Genomic DNA, 19,416 nt, shown 5'->3' on the forward strand with positions numbered 1-19,416 from the left:
TATGCATCAAATGTCGAGTCCAAATCGGATTTTTCATCGCGGAGGTTACAAAAGTTCCACGTGCTTTTCTTGTTTTTCACACTTAGTTAAATAGGATAGCAGTGAAGAAAGATATTTTCCTATTAAAAATATCTGCGTGAGAACAAAATGCATGTTCTTTAGAGTATCATTTCTTAGTTACTTGTGTCCAAAAGGCTACTACGACATATAGTACCAAGGTCGTTGCTAGTACATATGTACTTGCCTCTGAATTCAATCAACCATGGAGGCTCTTTTTTTCTACCTCCATAAATCAACAAAGCGAAATATCAAACATTTCAGTCTCAACACTATATCTTACTGGGTACAAGAAGGTGCAATCTAGACTAGAGTTAGGACAAACTACATGTATGATCGCTCCAAAAACGATATAAAAACTCCCGGAAGAACAAGTCGGCATGTGCATGCAGTATTCTCCCTCGCTCGTGCAGTTTTAGTCTAAGCACCTGTATGTATAAGAGAGAACATACAAAAAGTTAATAACCTGTCAAAATATATCTTATATAAAAATGGGGGGTTGTGACCCCGAGACTTTTCCAACAAGTTCTGTTATATTCAGTGAGAGCTGTCGACGATACAAAAAAAACATGACGCGCAACGGACTTGTACACCTGGTACTGAAACGATCTTTGGCGTCTCCGACTATCACTATCATATATTCATTCTTCTATAAATTAGTACTAGACATTATAATCTGCACAAGGAGGTTTAATCTGAATGATTAAAAAATATCCGCAGCTTTACGTAGGTTACACATACTGACAGAAAGTAGACGTGTTCAAAATCCATTTAAACTGCAGTAGAAAATAATCAAAGCTCCTTGTGTTTAAATCTTTAAGTTCTAACCTGCTTGTTTTATGTTTGTTTTTGTTGCCAAATTATTCCGCATCTGATAGTGGCCGCCGTAGAATAAAATAGAAGCCCTGAAACATTTTATTGGCAGCGTAATTTCCTGTACACCGACAACCTCCTTGGTAAAACAGAATGTCCGGCCACAACTTGGCACGCGTGTAGCGAAAGTTGTACCGACTTCTTTGATCTGAAACTCGAACCGCCCCTTTCGGCGGTTGCGTCGGAGTTCATCAATCAATTTTGACAGGACTGGCCATGGGGCGCCGTGATGTCTTGGGAGAAATGTTCTACTACGAGATGTGTGTGAATTTTGACTCTCAATGTCATGATTACTACTCCATTCCTACAAGAACTCTGACTTCATTTTTGAAAACCACTGTTTTATATAAAGCGATTTGGCGGATGCAATAACTCATGATGTGTTTATTCAATACTTGATTGATATAATATGAAAAAAAATACCCGTGGTCTTTCCTCCCCGTAAGCACATATTCAGCCCCGTGCCGAACAAATCACTGGCTTTTCATTTTTGTGTTGTTTACTCGCGCCGCCTCGTGGCCGGCCGGCCGCATCAATGAGGTTTCTGCTGGCCGTTTAAACGTCATCTTTCGACCAGTTTACTAGTATATCATTCACGCCGGGAAGGGCCTAAATGGGTTTGGAAAATTTTTTGACCCGGGGGAAGGTCCTAGGAAATCTTTTAAACACTAATCCTCACCGCTAAATATTGTACAATAGAGCATTACGCAATCCGTTTCGGCAGCGCGGGCGGGGAGCACATGGCGACGTAGAAGAAATCGGCAAATTATTACGCTGTGTTTGCGGAATAAATGCCGGCACAAGAACTTTAATTATTATCTCCAAAGAATAACACAGTTCCTATACGAAAACAGCTGGCCCAAAATGTAAACGAAAGGCAACTTTCGCCCGCAGCTGACTTAATTTTGACCGGTAGATATAGGATTCTATTCGTACATATCGTAATGGACACACAATATCGCGACATTGCGCGCTGACGTGACCGGTATACAACTGTCGTAAAATCAAACGTAATTATTTCTCTACCGTGCAGACCAGCGGCTCATTATCGGTATCCCAGTGATAATGAGCTGACTCCCCGCTGATCTGGACTCCGCCCCAAATGTGCACACGGTGTGTGTACGAACGTGTGCACGCCGTGCGTTTGTTTGTGTAACAGCGTAAATCGTTAAATTTTACGGTCCTGGTAGTGTACATCACACATACACAGCCACCATCACATGTCTCTACATCAAAGTAAGAAACAAATCATTAAATCGGAGCCTTTTCTTATCTTCTCCCTTCATAGTTATCTGCCATCCACCTTCCGGCATGGCAACAGACATCTTTGCCCATTTCTGGCATGTTGACCACTGTCAGATTAGGCAACAAAATTCTTTTTTTTTTCTCCAAAATCAGGCGAAAATTAATGCGTGCGCTGATGTCATCTATAAAAATTACTTGCTGTGGCCTAACGTTATGTCGACAATCCTAGGGGGTCCGGGGACATGCTCCCCCGGGAAAATTTTGAAATCTTGATCCTCTGAAACACCTTTTACTGCACATTATTAATGTTTACAGCTTAGTTTAGTGATATCTCTCTACACGCCAATTTTTGTCCATCAAAGATTTGGTAAAATTTGGACAGAAAGGTGGATACTGACTTTATTAAGATTTCTAGATTATTAAGTACCATATAAAACGTTTTCTGTCATATAGTGTAAATACATTTACTGTCTTGTTGCTTTTATCAAGGAGGTTCGAACGGTATTAGGGAAAAGAAAATTATTACAGCATTTGAAGTTCATTATTGAAACAATGCTGTTGTAGAAATACAAACACAATTTTATGATATCACAATTTTGCATGAATTGGACACTGCGAAAATATACCCACCACAAAATATGGTAAATGCACTTACTGTAACTGATTTGATCTCATTTTCCAAGCTAACAGTAGCATCTTGTAGCATGAAGTTCTGCCATGTTGTTTTCCACTCTGAAGAAACAAGCCTCAGGACTTGTAGTTTGTGTCTTGACAATTTATGGCAAGCTTGTGACCCGTGCATAGCAAGGTCAACCAACGTATCCTGCTCTGTATGGGGGCCAACCATTTGACTAACTGGGACATGTACCTTTCTTAGCATTCAAAAGTAGCGTAGATTGTGGGTTTAGCTTGTTAATATGAGCACAAAGACTTTGCTAAACAGTCAGACAATGAAAGACATCAGCTGATGTTAACATTAGAAAAATGTCTGACAGCTGGTATGCCACGGACAATAGACTGTTGGTCAAAATAAATGACATGACTGAACGTGACTAGATCAGGCCGCTCAACACGTTTTGCCCAGCAGGGGTAATTACGTTTTGTGAGCCATCTATGTGTATCAAAAATGAGCATACTATGCTGGCTATGAGCCAAAAATAGCACTGATGCAAGAAAATTTTGAACATTCGGTAATTTGCATATTATTGAATTACATTGTCAAAAATTGTGTCAGCCATAAAATGTGACATAACTGGTTGTGGTAAAATTAACAAACAAAATAATTGCAGCACTCTTTATAGCATTAATCAAAGCGAGGACTAGACATGCCAGGGATAACCAGGATGTGCTTTTTGTTATGACAGCCCTACATTGTGCCAGTGTCAATATTCCTACACAGGGAGCCTCCTGATTTCATTCTGATGAATTATTTATAACATGCCATTGACTCTGCCATATTAGGATAAATTTGCAAGATGCATGAGCTGAAACATCATTTGTCATCCTTTACATAAATTCCACCTGCCATAAACAGTTTTTATATTGTTGGCTTTTTGTTTTGTCCTTATTCTGGGCACGCAGACATTTATTTTAGAGGCTGTCTATAAGAAATGTATTAATTTTTATTTTCTATGACTGTCTTGTTTTTTTATTGAACATTTGATGCATCAAATTTGTCCATATTGGAATATTTATATAGCTGTCATAAGCCTCTTGTAAATATAGTTCTAAGACTCTTGTTATTTCTATGATATGAAAACATGAAATGGAAATATGAAAAACAATATTTCTTGATTGTAATTTAAATTTCTTCATTTATGTCAGACAAAAAAGACACCATAGATTTTGAATGTTTGTGATATTAACAAAACATGCCCATTCTTCAGTCATGACAATTACATCCAACTTCAGGGATCCAATTTGGAAACCCCCCTCTAGTGCCCCACTTGTACCATTACCAGTATTGGAATCGCACATAATGATTTGTAGCTAGATGGACCTTTTTGCAGTATTGTACGTAGTGGTAATTTGGGAGGAGAAAGAGACAAAAACAGTGCCTGGTGTTTTTTAAGTGTGAGGTCACAAAGAAAACTACCCACTGGCCTTCAGAAGGATCAATTATGGGGCCAGGAAAAACACTGGACAGGCAGGGTAAAATGGAATAGAAGGCTGTTGTGCAGAAAGGAATAAGGCAGCAGATATTTAGTTTTATATACATGTAATAAGTACCAATGTCTCACAGGGAGTTTTTATGTTGACATTTACAAGCGTTTTTAAATGTTGAAAATATCCCCCAAAATCATATATTCCTGCTGTACTTGGTTGAGTTTTGCACCGGTAGGCAGAGAGATATTGATTATTCTAAAAAGGTCCTGAGATATTGCCCCAACCCTCTGACATCTGTAATGTTACCAGGCTGGGTTTCCCAGACAGAACGATGTTAAATACATGATGTCAGCCTGATTTGTCTGGTCTTCAACTTGTGGTTCCTACCCAGCATGGGGGGAGTAAAAAGGTTATACGTGTATGTGTGTGTGTGTGTGCAACACTGAAACATACCAAAAGCTAGGTCATACTGTGGGCAACCACTATCATACATCACGTATTCAAGCTGGTATAAAAGCTCAAAGTACCCTAGAAAGTAACAGACTGTATTTTTTAAAGGAGCCATTTCCAAAAAAAGGGAGTTACTTTTTCATTAATGCTCACAAATGGTACTAGATTTTTTTTATTAAGGACATGTTAGATATGGATCTCACTAGGACGTCCTCTGTAAAGTTGATTTTTGTAACATGGGTATTGGCATGTTATATTGAAATTTGAATATTAAAATTGAATTTTGATGAAACCAAGAAGTCAAGGATGTATATATTATAGATACATGTATTAGCAAACACCTTTACCATAACAAGTAATGATTTGGAAAGGACTAGATAGTCAAAAAACCTGTTTGAGAAAATGCACCATAATATTTAATAACAATGAATATTGTTTAAAGAAGTATGACACATCTAAACACAGCAATAATGACTACTACAGAAAGTCATTAGTATTTTTTTCTGCTCTTATATAATACTGAGAATGATGACATAACTTGTGTACATCTGGAGTAACATGGTCTGTTCTCTTGTAGATCCAAGACATCAGGGTGGATGAAGAAGAGACCAAAGAGACAAGATCAGCTAAGGATGCCCTGCTACTGTGGTGCCAGATGAAGACTGCAGGGTAAGGACCACCAAATCATCTCCCTTAAATATCCTATTGTCTCTTAAGACCGTGCCTGTAAACTTTTTACTCTTAATACCTGTGAAAGTATAGATTAGACATACCATTGGACTTAAGATGGCAACCTTAGTTGTAACATTAAAAAACTTAGACGAGCCCCTCTAGAATGAATATAAGATTATAATACTATGGGAATGTTATTGTTGGCGATTTGAGAAGAGAATATTATTGGTGGTTCGAATTTATCTTAATTTGCATGTAAATTTATTATCTATTGCTGAAACTATTGTGTATCTGTAACAAGAATGAAGACCACTGACCCTCCTCCCTTGAACTCTTGAAAAGCGGTTTGGGCAGAAGAGTTTTGAGGTTAAATAAATGTTGAGTGTAACCACGTAAAAGTGACCACTTTTATTTGGTTATAAATGATATATTTCTTCCTGCTAGACCTAATTATTTCCAAGGCCAGTATTCATCACATTTTTAGATTAGATCTAAGGTCCATGATTGTAGGTTAACTTAGTTACTTTACTGGTCAGCTCTGTTGCTGTTGCGTTTGTCCCCCGATGTTGTTGATGTATTTTTTCTCTAACATTTGTGCAAGTATATATTGTGGTTAGATGTGTTATGATGGTAACATGTGAACATTCTGTGCTGCAGGTACAACAACGTGAACATCACCAACTTTACCAGAAGCTGGAGTGACGGGCTGGCCTTCAATGCCCTCATACACAAGCACAGGTAGGGTTAATATTATTCCTATTCACTTGGCTTGTTCTATTTCCACACTTGTAGGACACTGGGGCCCAGTAACGTTTGTGTATGCGCGTGCATAAATTTTTAAATCCACTAGCTATAGGTTCTCCACTAGCTCACACAACTTCACCGTCCAAATTCCTTGTTGGAAATCATTTTACAGTGACAGTTTCTTTCCCCGTACGGCCAAGCTTTGGAATTCCCTCCCTGACAAGTGTTTCCCACCAACCTACAATCTACAGACTTTCAAATCAACGTTCACCGCCATCTCTTGGCATAGCCATGTTTCTCTCATATTTCTAGTTCAATGCCGAGAAGTGGTCGCAGGCCTCGAAATTAACTTTTTTTACTACTGTCCCAGAATTGTCCCAAACATAGATTTCAACTGTCCCAAACTGCAGATGGACTGTCCCAGCCTTCTTTTTAGGAAATAAGTTTATGACAACAATAAGAAAACAACAACACACAGCTGAATTTGTACAACTTGAAGTCCACTTTATTAGTATATGTAGGGAAATTTTTGCATTGAACCACTCCGTTAAAAAATAAATTAAAAAATCATGGTGTTCATTGTCTGATTATGGTTTCTGATGTTGTTGTTTCTGTGCCATACTATTTCAGACCTGACCTGATTGACTATGACAAGCTGCAGAAGTCCAATGCGATGCACAACCTGAACAACGCTTTCAACACCGCAGAACGTAACCTGGGCCTGGCCAAACTTCTAGACCCAGAAGGTACAACTGTCTACCATACACGACTTTTAGAACAAAAATTTTGCTTGGGTCAGTCTTCTGTGAACCACAATGGATAGTAACGTTTTCTAAAAATATTTCATCATTCATCGTGAAATTTCAGTTACACCTTAAGGCCACACCAATTTAATTTGTTGCTTCTCGGATTCGCCCTATTCATTTTCTGATTTGCAAAAAAAAAAAACATTTTAGGTTCTGAATCAACTGCAAGATGCCTAATGAAAGACATATTTTGGCTCCTAAGGTTGATGAAAGTCCCTTTCTTCCAAGTTTTTCGATGTAACAATGCAACTTTGTGTCATTTAAAGTTCAAAATCTATTGTAAGTTTTAATTATAAAGTAGTCTGGTATGTTGACTTCATGGCTCATATCGTAACATTTCCGGCTATCATGGGATGTCTTGGCCTGTTTTGTTTTTTTCCGCCCTGTCGCTTCATATTTTTTTCTGAAAAAATCAGAGAAGCAACAAATTAAATTGGTGTGGCCTAACAGTTTGATTTTGTTAGGGAAAATATACCTTGTGCAGTATTCCTGTGAATCACAAGGTGGTGCACTTATGTTCTCAAGTCTTCATTGTAACAGTTGTTTGTTTGGTCCACAGATGTGAATGTAGAGTACCCAGACGAGAAGTCCATAATCACCTACGTAGTGACGTACTATCACTACTTCTCCCAGATGAAGGACCAACAAGTCAAGGGAAAGAGGATCGGCAAGGTTGGTCTTGACATCTTAGAATTGTCTTCTCAGTTTCATAAGTTGGAGGGTCTGCCCAGTTTTTTGAATGGTGCTTCTTTGGATTTCCCCCAACGATTTAACTTAATAATAAGCCATTGCACAGTTCCTAGTGTGTATGGGCAGTTATTTTGCATATTCATTTCATCTTGACTTAAGCACCTGGGTAGCCTCTTCAACAGTAAATTGTTGATTTCCAAGAGGGCCCAGGGACACATAAACATAAAACAATTTGTATAAAAGTAAATTTATACAATCAAGTAACATAGCTGAGAAATGTCAACTGAGATCAGTATAACTGAAAATCAAATTAAACAAATGATACAACATAATATATATAAATGACTGAACAGAAATATACAAACCAAAATGTCAAAATCATAATTGTGATCCATATTCTTTCGGGAACTGTGAAATGGCTACTTGCAAAAGTGCTAGTAACTTGAGGCGTTCAAGAATTCATTCTTTCTTCTTCTTCGCAGAGTGGAATTCGCTGTTACCAAGTACAGTAGGGGCATTGTCATTAGATAGCTTTAAACAATGTCTAGAGTTAGATGTCCAAGGGCTAAGTGTAACAAGTCGATCGGTGTAATGTAGCCAGCTGCTGCCGCACCGCGTGCCTGCGAAGCTGGTGTGTTACGCCGAAAGGCGGTTATACCGGCTATACAGATACAGAAGCTGGTGTGTTACGCCGAAAGGCTGTTATACCGGCTATACAGATACAGAAGCTGGTGTGTTACGCCGAAAGGCGGTTATACCGGCTATACAGATACAGATTTTATACCTTATACAAACTTTATCTTTACCTGCAAGTAGTACCACCCTGGAATACAAAGAAGGTTTTACAATTTTTTTTTCCATCTTTATTTTCTCCAGATGGTCCAAAGTGCCATTGACAATGAGAACATGATCCAAGACTACGAGACCATGGCATCGGACCTGCTGAAGTGGATTGAGCAGACCATCGTGATCCTGAACGACCGCACGTTTGCCAACTCCCTGCAAGGTGTGCAACAGCAGCTGCTGGCCTTCAACACCTACAGGACAGTCGAGAAGCCTCCAAAGTAAGACATCTCTTCAGCAGCAATTAGTGCACCTGCACTACTCAGTTTGTATTCCTTTTAGTCCTTTAAAGATCAAGGCTGGAAATACTGGGTGCAAGTGCACCTTAGTGCACCCAAAATTGAAGCTGTGCACCCAATTTGTGGGTGCACCTGTGCACCCAAAATTTTTGTAGGTATTTTTGTACATATTAAATATATACAGTATATTCTTGGCATCTAAGTGTCAGATGAAATAATAAAATCTTTGTTGTAGTACTTGCTTAGATTTTGAAGTTAGCTCCCATTTCACATTGAAGCAGCTGTAAGATCTGTAATTAGGTTTTGTTTTTTAATGGTGCACCCAAAATTTTTTTTAGGTTGGGTGCACCAGTGCACCTATTCCCAAAAAAGAACTTCGAGCCCTGAAGATGGTTTGAAGGTGGGCCTGGTACCAGTGTACCTCTTGTAACTAAGTTGTATAGCAGGATGCCACTTTGGACTGGTGCAGAAATACATTGTACCCGCACAGCTCCAATTTTACCTGCTCTAACCTGCACAATTATGTAGGTGGTATTTCAAGCCTTGATGTTAATTATAGTAACTGTCACTATATTCACTGCTATTACTTGTATACAGATATTTCTTCCCTAGCTACATCTATATCCATTTGATACAGATATTACACATGCCAATGCAGATTAGAGACGGTCAAAAGAACAGTGGTGACTTGCCTCATTGCTAGCCGATACACACACAGATAATATCTGTACTTAGGCCACTAGGACTGTTTCAAGTCCTAGTGACAAATTCTCTTAACTATCTTACAACTTACATTATCTGGCGTTGTGTCACATATGACCATCAGTCTCTAAAACTATAGATTTGCTTCTTAACAAGAAATTTTAGGAATAAGAGTAAGCCAAGCAAATACAGTTTTAGAAACTAGAATCAACAGAAACTTCCTTTACCAAGAAATGAATGTATTTCCCTGTTTGACAGGTTTATGGAAAAGGGAAACCTGGAGGTGCTGTTGTTCACCCTGCAAAGTAAGATGAGAGCCAACAACCAGAAGCCCTACACGCCCAAGGAGGGCAAACTGGTCTCAGACATCAACAAGGTCAGTCCTCAGCAACGTCTTACTAAGCCATGTCAGATAAAGTCACTACAATACTCACAATGTGGGACGTGGTTGTTCTCACAGAGGTTGTCACAGACCTTTTTTTTTTAACGGAGTAGTTCAATGCAAGGCCTATACGACCACTTCTAGGCATTGACCTAGAAATATGAAACATTTTGTCAAGAGATGGAGGTGAACGTTTGATTTGAAAGCCTGTAGATTGTAGGTTGGTGGGAAACACTTGTCAGGGAGTGAATTGCAAAGCTTGGCCGTACGGGGAAAGAAACTGTCACTGTAAAAAGATTTCGAACAAGGAATTTGGACGGTGATAACATACTGGTTTGGACCAATCAGATGAGGTTTAAAGATATACCAATGGCATTGCTGCTTTCAGAACGAGTTAATGCTGAATGTGATAAAAGACTGCATTTTCAGTGAAAATGAAGCTGTTATTAACTGTTGTTCAGGCCTGGGAGCGGTTGGAGCGTTCGGAACACGAACGTGAGATCGCCCTGCGCGAGGAGTTGATGCGGCAGGAGAAATTGGAGCAGCTCGCTCGCAGGTTTGACCGAAAGGCCGCTATGCGGGAGACCTGGCTTAGCGAGAACCAAAGACTCGTGTCCCAGGTAAGTAGCGTAGTCGTAGCATCTCTAATCGTTTCTTCGATATCACCCACGTGACTGTATTGTTCCCCTCGTCTTCCCAACATGGAATTAACACATAGCCACCATCATCTCTACTTGTTTATCATTGACGTCAAGCATTAACCAGTACTGTGTGCATTTTTCACATGTTGCATGCCCAAACCCATATGATATAATCACTGTAACATCATCCACAATTTCTATGCAATAAACTGCCAGTGACTAACGGTGATTGGGTTGCATTGCTACATACATGCTGATTAAATTAAGTCTTAAATGGTTTATGGGAATGTGGTTGTATGTATGCACACATGCGGGTAAGATAGTTGCCTTCAGTAAGATGCACCCCAGCTTGTGTATCATGTCTGGTGTAGCACCTAGTCCAGTCTAGCATGGTGGATATGTGGGGATGACGATAATCAGATTGCTATGTGATTGTCCTGTCCATTGGTGTGCCCTGCAACAACACGAGTGGTGCTAACCCCAGCAGGCCTTCCCGGCACCGTGTGTTTCCCTCCATGACCTGTTGGCCTCGCGGCCCCTAACACCTTCCCATGAAGATTATTGTCGATATTTCCATGCCGCACAGATGCCAGTGACTTCCTCAGAGGGGTCTCGAGTCAATCTAGAGGTATTCAGTCATAAGATAAGGAATTTTGCCCACAGACAGAGATAGTTTTCAAGCACGGCCACTTTTTGTTTGTTGTTATCACGCACATATTTAAAGTTATAACATTTGCTACCAGGCTTTTTAGTTTTAAAAAAGTTGGAAAGTTGGGCCATGCTTGAAGATTGTCATAAGAAGGTGTCCCAGTAGAATGCATGGTGCTTGGTCGTTACAAGTAGGAGTCAGGACCCACGTGGTCATGTACAGAAGGTATGCATGCCTCAAGGTCCAGAAGCTTTGGCAAAAATAACACTTCATTTTGCCGTTAGCTAGAGTAGCAGCACTAAACGTGGTACCTGAAAGGGAGTAAAGCGTACAGTACAGGCATGCAGTGTAACACGTCGTCACAGCTTTTCAGCCATCCTGTGGAGTTGGTTCGATGTTGTTGTTTTTTTTCTCTTGCAGGATAACTTTGGTTTTGACTTGCCGGCGGTGGAGGCAGCAACCAAGAAGCACGAGGCCATCGAGACGGACATCAACGCTTACGAGGAGAGAGTGCAGGCCGTGATGCACGTCGCTGAGGAACTGGAGACTGAGAACTATCACGACATTGAGAGGATTAACGCCAGGTCAGTAGTGGAGCAACACTCACAACAGCGCCGCCTTGTTGTTTGAAGTAAAACTGCAAGCTTGGCTGGCCATGATTGTTTTTACATTGATGGGACATGATGTGGATTTCTTGTAAAGGCTAAGTTAGAAAAAAGTCATACCATGCAGTGGTCAGCTTTCAAATCAAGAAGATTTTGTTCAGTTACTCCTATAGAACACTGTCAGCATTTTTTCCCTTAGGCCACTCCAATTTAATTTCAAATTGTTGTTTCTCGGATTCGCCCTGTCCATTTTGTTCTGATTTGCAAAAAAAAAAAAATTTTATTGGTTCTAAATCAACTGCAAAATGCTCAGTGAAAGACATATTTTGGGTCCAACGGTTGAAGAAAGTCCTTTTCTTCCTAGTTGTTAAAGTTTTTCAATGTAACTATGCAGTTTTGTTTCATTAAAAGTTCAAAATCTATTGTTTTAATTATAAACCAGCCTGGTATGTTCACTTCATGGCTCATATTGTAACATTTCTGGCTATCGTGGGGTGTCTTGGCCTGTTTTTTTTTTTCGCCCTGTCGCTTCATATTTTTTCGGAAATAATCGGAGAAGCAACAAATTGAATTGGTGTTGCCTTATGAGTTAAGTTTGACTTCTGTGCCCCCCTCCCCCTGCTGTGTTGTGTACAGGAAGGACAACATCCTGCGGCTGTGGGCGTACCTGTTGGAGCTGCTGAAGGCTCGGCGCGGCCGGCTGGAAGCCTCGCTCAGTCTGCAGAGGATCTTCCAGGAGATGCTCTACATCATGGACTGGATGGACGAGATGAAGGTACGTGTGGGAGAGTGTCACCCTGATTTTAAAATGGGGGATGGTCAGAAGATTGTTTCAACAGTAGTGGTAGAAGGGTAAAATATAATAGATCTATAGGATAAAGAATGGACAGGAATGAAGTTGAACAGGTTTGCTTATGTCAAGGCCAGTGTCCAAGTGTATCAATGTAGGTTGCTGCTGGTTTTCCTGCCTTCTTCCCATGCCTGGGAGTTTCGAGCCACAAATTCTTCCTTGCTCCTGAGACATTGCCCTGCAAACTTTAGCCTTCTTGTTCTGATTTTGTCCAACAGTTGTGGCAGACTGGCATACAAGTCCTAGTTTTTGATGTATTGTGTCCAATACTCTCAAGTAACATCCATACAAGGGCTTTTCTAGCTTTGTAGCAAATAATTTAGGATTGTAGTTTAAGTGGGTTTTTTTTTGCGTGAGATTTTGTGCTGCCCTGTCCAACATGAGAAATGGTTTGTCCCCTGCAGGTGCGTCTTACGTCTGAGGACTACGGGAAGCACCTGATGGGTGTGGAGGACCTGCTGCAGAAGCACCAGCTCATGGAGGCCGACATCGCCGTCCAGGCCGACAGGGTCAAGGCCGTCAACGACTCAGCCGCACCGTTCGCACGCCAGGACGATGATGGTGTGTACAACAGCTAGCACTGGTTTTTAGGCACACAGGGTTGTGATAGTTATCCTGTGCAATGATCTCTTTAAAGGCTGAACCAATCAGCTCACTTTGTTTTGCCAGACAGAGATACTGATTGGTTGATGATACAGCTGTTAATCACATTTTCAGATAAGTGAGCAATGTTCTAGCCAGCCAGAATTTTTTTTGCATCATCTCAACTTCGTTTGCAGTAATATTCTCTTGAGCACTGAACACGGCAATCCTAGGAGAGTCCGGGGGCATGCTCCTCCTGGAAATTTTGAAATCCTGACGCTCTGAAATGCTATTTCCTGCAAATTTTCCCTTAGTTGAATGACATCTCTTTCTCTACTTTACATGCCAATTTTTGTCTGTCAAAGGTGACATATTGGACAAAATTCTGCCAAATGATGGAAAGACAGAACACTGTACCTAGTGTAAGTTGTGAGGTGATGTTACAACCTTGTGTGTGACTGTGTGTACTGACCTGACAGAGTACAAGCCAGCCGACCCTCAGATCGTGGGTGAGCGGATGTCCCACCTGGAGGCCTCGTACCAGGAGCTGGTGGCGCTGGCCGCCGAGCGTCGCGGCCGTCTGGAGGAGTCCCGTAAGCTGTGGCAGTTCTTCTGGGACATGGCGGAGGAGGAGGGCTGGATCAAGGAGAAGGCGGCCGTCCTGGCCTCACCCGAGATCGGACACGACGTCACGTCTGTCAACCTGCTCGTCAACAAGCATAAGGTAAACAAAGTGTTTGTTTGTTTGTTTATTGAGATCTCCATTAGTATGGAAGTTAACTCCATACTATTCTTCCTGGAGTCCAGCAACATAAAATAAAATAACAATAATAATAATAATAATTGCTTTTAGCAATAATAATAAATAAAACACACATTCATACTAAAATTATAACAAACTTGAAACAGAATCAATCATAGAGGAAAAAAAGTGAATTGGAGATCAGCGGTCAAATAATAGACATAATATGTATGAAATGAAAGTTATAATTAATGTACTTTCCAATCAATACAAAATTGAAGTACCAAAACAGTAAACAATATTTGAACTGACATAAATAATAACAAAAATATGAATATGAGTCATGTGCTCTAGTCATGTTATAATAGTTACAGGTTTTGCATACCAAAAAACTGTTTAACCCAATGTACTTTTGTAATGATTTTTCACCTAATCTGCAAAAATTTTTTATTATGTATGGGGGTAAACATTTTTTTGTGTGTGTGTCATTTAAAATTGAATTAATTCAGATCTTCGAATGAAAGCTCATCCATAGTAATAGAGTTTAAGCTTGTTCCAACACAATAGTGAGTTCTTTTCTTGTGTTGGAACAAGCTTAAACTTTATAACTATAATTCAGAACTGATTAAATTATTACTTAGCTGGTGTGTTCCCCCCAAAAGGCGGTTATACCGGCTACACAGATACAGATACTGCTTGGGGGTGGCCATTAAGCAAGTCAGCATATGTTGAGTTGTTGTGAATTTCAGTTAGAAAAGATTGTTGATGATGTAACAATAAATTTAGGGAAGGGTTGTTATTGTTTATTTTGAGAGAATAGCCCAGACTGAGTTTGACTGCCTATGTTTGTACCAGGCGTTAGAGCGTGAGATGCAGGCCCGGCGGGAGTACATAGATGGCGTGATCGGGTCGGGCGAGGAACTGATCGAGCAGCAGCACTTTGGTGCAGGGAAGATCAGGACTCGCATCAACGAGGTCAACACCCAATGGGACGAGCTGGAACAACTGGCAGAGATCCGCAAGAAGCGCCTGCACAACGCCGTGGACCTGTATCAAGTCAGAACACTTTTTATTATTTTTTATTATATCTTTTTACTTAGTGGTCGCCACTAACATGGTAACATGGCCACTTCAAGGTAAATGGTGCTACCACCTGAATGGTATGACCACTCACCTGGGTTACGGGTTACCGAGTAGAACTATAACAACAACTCTTCTCCCTGAGTCAGAAACATCAGGATTGAGACCAGCCCAATTTCTCACAGGTAGTGAGGACTAACTGACACTCTCTGTTTCCATTTAAAACACTTTTTTTACTCGTTCTGCAGATATTTTACAACCTGACATTTTTAGCTTATCTTTTATTACTTTGAGTATCAGACTCAGTAATGCTAAAGCAGGTTGTTATATTGGTGGTCTCCTTGTGAACCGCCTTTTTCATGCTGAGGACATGTGCTGAATATGTCCAAGCCTGAAGGCCTTGCAAAATCTTGTACATATTGAGTCTTATTTATCTTTTATCTTTGCAGACGACTATTTTTTTGCTTTGTTTTTCTGAAGAACTTTTTTTCCCCTCATCTTCACACAACTGGCATTCTTGCATTTTAATTTTCTGGAGCTCAACTCCTTTCAAATATTAAGACTCAAGTGTTAAATTAAATGTGATTTGTAAACTCTGTTTTTCCCAGTATTATCAGCAATGTTGTTTTTTTAAGAAGAGTTTAAAGGTTTCTGACTGTATTTGTAACATGTGTTGTTGTGTTTTTTGTGCAGTTCTTTGCGGATGCTGACGATGTAGAGAACTGGATCCTGGACACCCAGCGGCTTGTTGGCAGTGAGGATGTGGGCAGGGATGAGGCCAGCGTGCAGTCACTCATCAAGAAACAACAGGTAACGAAATTAAAGGTGGTCCAATGGCCACTGAAAACTGAAATTTAGGCTGCGAAAACTAAAAAGACACTTTGGGACATTTTGGGGACAATAGAAAAATAATCAACATCAGAATATCAGCCCTTCTTTTGTGTATCAGGCACACATCCCAGCTTTTGGATCCAGAAAAGTCCCCCCCGAATTTCCTGTCTACTCTGCAATTATAGTGTGCCAGGGAGTGAACATAAGCAAAATAAAGTTGACTTCAAGTTGAAGTCATACAATACTTGCCAAAAAACAGCTGGGACAGTTCATCCTCACTTCGGGACAATTGAAATTTATTTTTGGGACAGTGCTGGGACAATAGGAAGGAAAGTTCATTTCGAGACCTGAAACCACCACACATGGAGACAAGATTTGGGTAGAGTGGCTGAGCTGTGGGGTTGCTGTGTCTGTCTGGACAGAGTAGGATGATAACACTTGGGTGGGGCAGATTGACAGGCATAAATGGCAGGTCAAACAGTTGAGACACAGGAACTGGAGAGAACTCAAGTTGAGGGTACATGAAGGTTGACAGCACATGGGTGGGGGAAGATTGACTGGCAGAATGACAGAAAGTCCAAAGGTCAGGGATGAACTTGAAGGTCACAAAAACCCATAATAATTCCCAGAAGTCTGAAATATGTTGCCCAGTTGCCCCGGGCAACCAAATTTTACTTGGGGCAACCTATTTTTTGGGCTACCTGAATTTTAAGAATCCCCCCCCCAAAACATGCCCACTTGGCTTGTACCACTGTATCCAGTAAACTTTTTTTTTTTAGTAGATGCTTTTTGATTTTAGGTATTAATGGCTATTACTAGGTATTAATGGGTATTACTAGTATCGGTTAACTAAAGGCTGTTAGAAATATTGTCAAAGGCTTATGTATGTAACATTACTTATTATTTGAGGAAAGTAGTAACTTATAGGTGGGCCAACCTAAAATTCTGATGGGCAACCTAATTTTTGCCATAGGTTGCCCACTGGACAACCTGGTTCAAAAAACGTATTTTGTTCAGTGGTGTTCAGTACTGTACTGTGTACTGCAGTTTTAATGAAATTTGGTTTCCATAACTTTTACTTGTGGTATTACCCTTCCAACTGTTCTCCATTGTTTCTGTCACCAGGCTGTTGCTGAGGAGCTGAACAACTATCAGACAAACATTAGCCAACTGCACGACCAAGCCAAATCACTCGGAGAAGAGGTGAGTTCATCATCTTAATCTCCCTCACTTCCTGTGGGTTGTTTTACAAAGCATTATGCTTCAGTCTTAAGCTTTGTGCTTGAAATCTTGACAGAGATGTTGATCAATCTTTTCTTCCCAGGATCAGAAGCTCATACATGACTTACAAGACAAGATAGCGGAAACAAAGGGGGTAATGACGGTGTATTTGTGTAGGTGGGTCAAGCTGGGAGGGTGGAAGAGTTGGTGATGCACTTTGGTCAAAGTTCTGGTGACAGCAATGACAAATAAAAAATAGTGTAGAAGGGTGTTTACAACACAAGTGGTGAGAAGCTAAGGCTACAGCAAGTAATTTTATGGATGACATCAGCGCGCGCAATAATTTTGGCCTGATTTTGGGGGAAAAAACAAGAAAGTTTGTCACCTTCTGACAGTGGTCAAAATGCCAAAAATGGGCAAAGATGTCTGCTGCCATGCCGGAAGGTGGATGGCAGATGACTATGAAGAGAGGAGACAAGACAAGGCTCTGATTTAATGTTTTGTTTCTTACTTTGATGCAGTGATATGCTGGATGTCTATATGAGATGTTCCCACTGAATCAAAATCATTTGTACAATGTTTGAGTCAAAATTTTAAAATGTAGGAACCTTGTTTTTTTTCGGCCCGTCTTGTTTTTTTTTTGACTGCTTGCATTAGATTTGGAATCTGCAGAGGATGTCATCCATAAAATTTACTTGCTGGTGGCCTAAGGGAGGTTATCTTATTTTTGGCAACACCAGCAGCTCTAAGAGTGTCCTATTTATTTTGAATGATTCTCCTGTTCTGATGATGAACTCTGGGTTGAACAGGAGCGGGACTCTCCGGATGTTGAGAACCGGCTGGCGACGGTGGACCAGCGGTACAAGGAGCTCCTGGAGATGGCCAAGCTGCGTAAACTCCGCCTGGAGGATGCTCTGGCACTGCACAAACTCTTCACCGAGGCTGACGGCGTGGAGGCATGGATCGATGAAAAGGTTGGTAGATTTTCCTTACCTCAGTGTAAAGAGCTTCTGTGTGTGTGTGTGTGTGTTTGCTTGTGTTTCAGTAGTTATTTCGGGGCGGGGACACTGATAGGAAGTCAGGTCAATGGTCCCAGAAAAGCTTATCTCACATCTTGTCTTTAATTTCCTGCTTTATGCATGTCTGTTGCCTTATGAAGAATTTCCCCTTATGGGAGCAAGTTGGGACAATGCATACAAATAATGTAAGAAATTCACAGTAATGAACAAAACTACAAGTTCACCAAAATTTCACTAAGATATGAGACTTCTTTATATAGTTTCTGTTAAATTATTTTTGTTTCAAAGCCATAAATGTCTATAGGTTTGCAGTCGTTGGCTTATGTGGTACAAGGTTGAATAATGACATCTGGCATCCTGACCTTCTCTCCAATCAACAGGAACAGATGCTGAACACCATGGAGTTTGGTAATGACATCGAGGAGCTGGAGGTGGTGCGGCACAGGTTTGAGGGTCTGGAGCAGGAGATGAACGCCCAGGCCTCGCGCGTGGCCGTGGTGAACCAGCTGGGCCGGCAGCTACTGCAGAACCAACATCCCAACTCTAACGAAATCATGGCTCGCCAGAACCAGCTCAACTCCAGGTCAGCAGTTAGTAATTATGTTTACTGAAGGAAAACATATTTCTTCTTCTTCTGTTCCAAACACTGGCCAATGACCTGATTTGTTGACGTCTGTCACCATGGTAACTGGTGCTGGGTTACATAATGTTGCAATTTTATAGTAGGAGGGATTTATACTTCTGACTGGCTATATATATGAATGTATTTGAGTAAAAATTAACAGAGCAGACCATATGCAAAGGTAAACATTATGCAGTTGCTTTGCAAATTTTACCTTTCTAGTATATACATGGATCTTACACATAAAACAAGAACTCACTGGGTATAGAAGTACTGCTTTGGGTGGCTGAGCTGTGGGATTGTGTGTCTGTCTGTCCTGATGGTAGGCTGACAGCACCTGGGTGGGGAAGATTGACAGGCAGAATGACAGGTCAACAGGTCAGCCACGGGAAATGGGGAGAAAATACTTCCTGGAAGTCCCGAAATGTCTGATTGTTGGCACCAGTGTCAATTTGCAGAAGGAGTTTTAAAACCTTAAATGTATCTGCTTTTCAAAAAACATAATATTATTTATTAGTAATAGGATTGAGAAGCACTGGCACTGTGTGGTAGGCAGCTTTTTGTGCTGGCATGTTACCCTGAGGTTCAATGTGGTAGTTGTAGATGACAATTTTAGTGATTTGTGTTCACAGATGGGCTGCACTGCGAGAGCTGGTTGATGCCAAGAAGGAAGACCTGAACTCAGCCATGGGTATCCAGAACTTCCACATTGAGTGTAACGAGACAATTGTAAGTGGGCTCATCAATAACACAGTTCTTCATTTA

The 19,416-nt window shown here is 40.7% G+C and overlaps 1 protein-coding gene across 1 annotated transcript; it reads left to right on the forward strand.

Annotated features, from left to right (window-relative positions):
- Positions 1–5,276: 5,276 nt before the first annotated feature.
- Positions 5,277–19,380, forward strand: LOC109474763 (spectrin beta chain, non-erythrocytic 1-like; the record flags this gene model as incomplete). Its single annotated transcript, XM_019775124.1, has 18 exons — positions 5,277–5,400; positions 6,061–6,141; positions 6,778–6,893; positions 7,513–7,625; positions 8,520–8,707; positions 9,686–9,803; positions 10,271–10,429; positions 11,037–11,078; positions 11,520–11,683; positions 12,341–12,479; positions 12,959–13,115; positions 13,616–13,860; positions 14,734–14,934; positions 15,652–15,768; positions 16,915–16,992; positions 17,820–17,984; positions 18,410–18,612; positions 19,284–19,380. Coding segments are annotated over exons 1-18 (2,397 nt in total), but the record flags the coding sequence as incomplete, so codon positions are not given.
- Positions 19,381–19,416: the final 36 nt, after the last annotated feature.

Source organism: Branchiostoma belcheri, unplaced genomic scaffold (genome assembly GCF_001625305.1).
Source record: "Branchiostoma belcheri isolate BF01 breed outbred unplaced genomic scaffold, Haploidv18h27 scaffold317, whole genome shotgun sequence".
Taxonomy (NCBI): domain Eukaryota; kingdom Metazoa; phylum Chordata; class Leptocardii; order Amphioxiformes; family Branchiostomatidae; genus Branchiostoma; species Branchiostoma belcheri.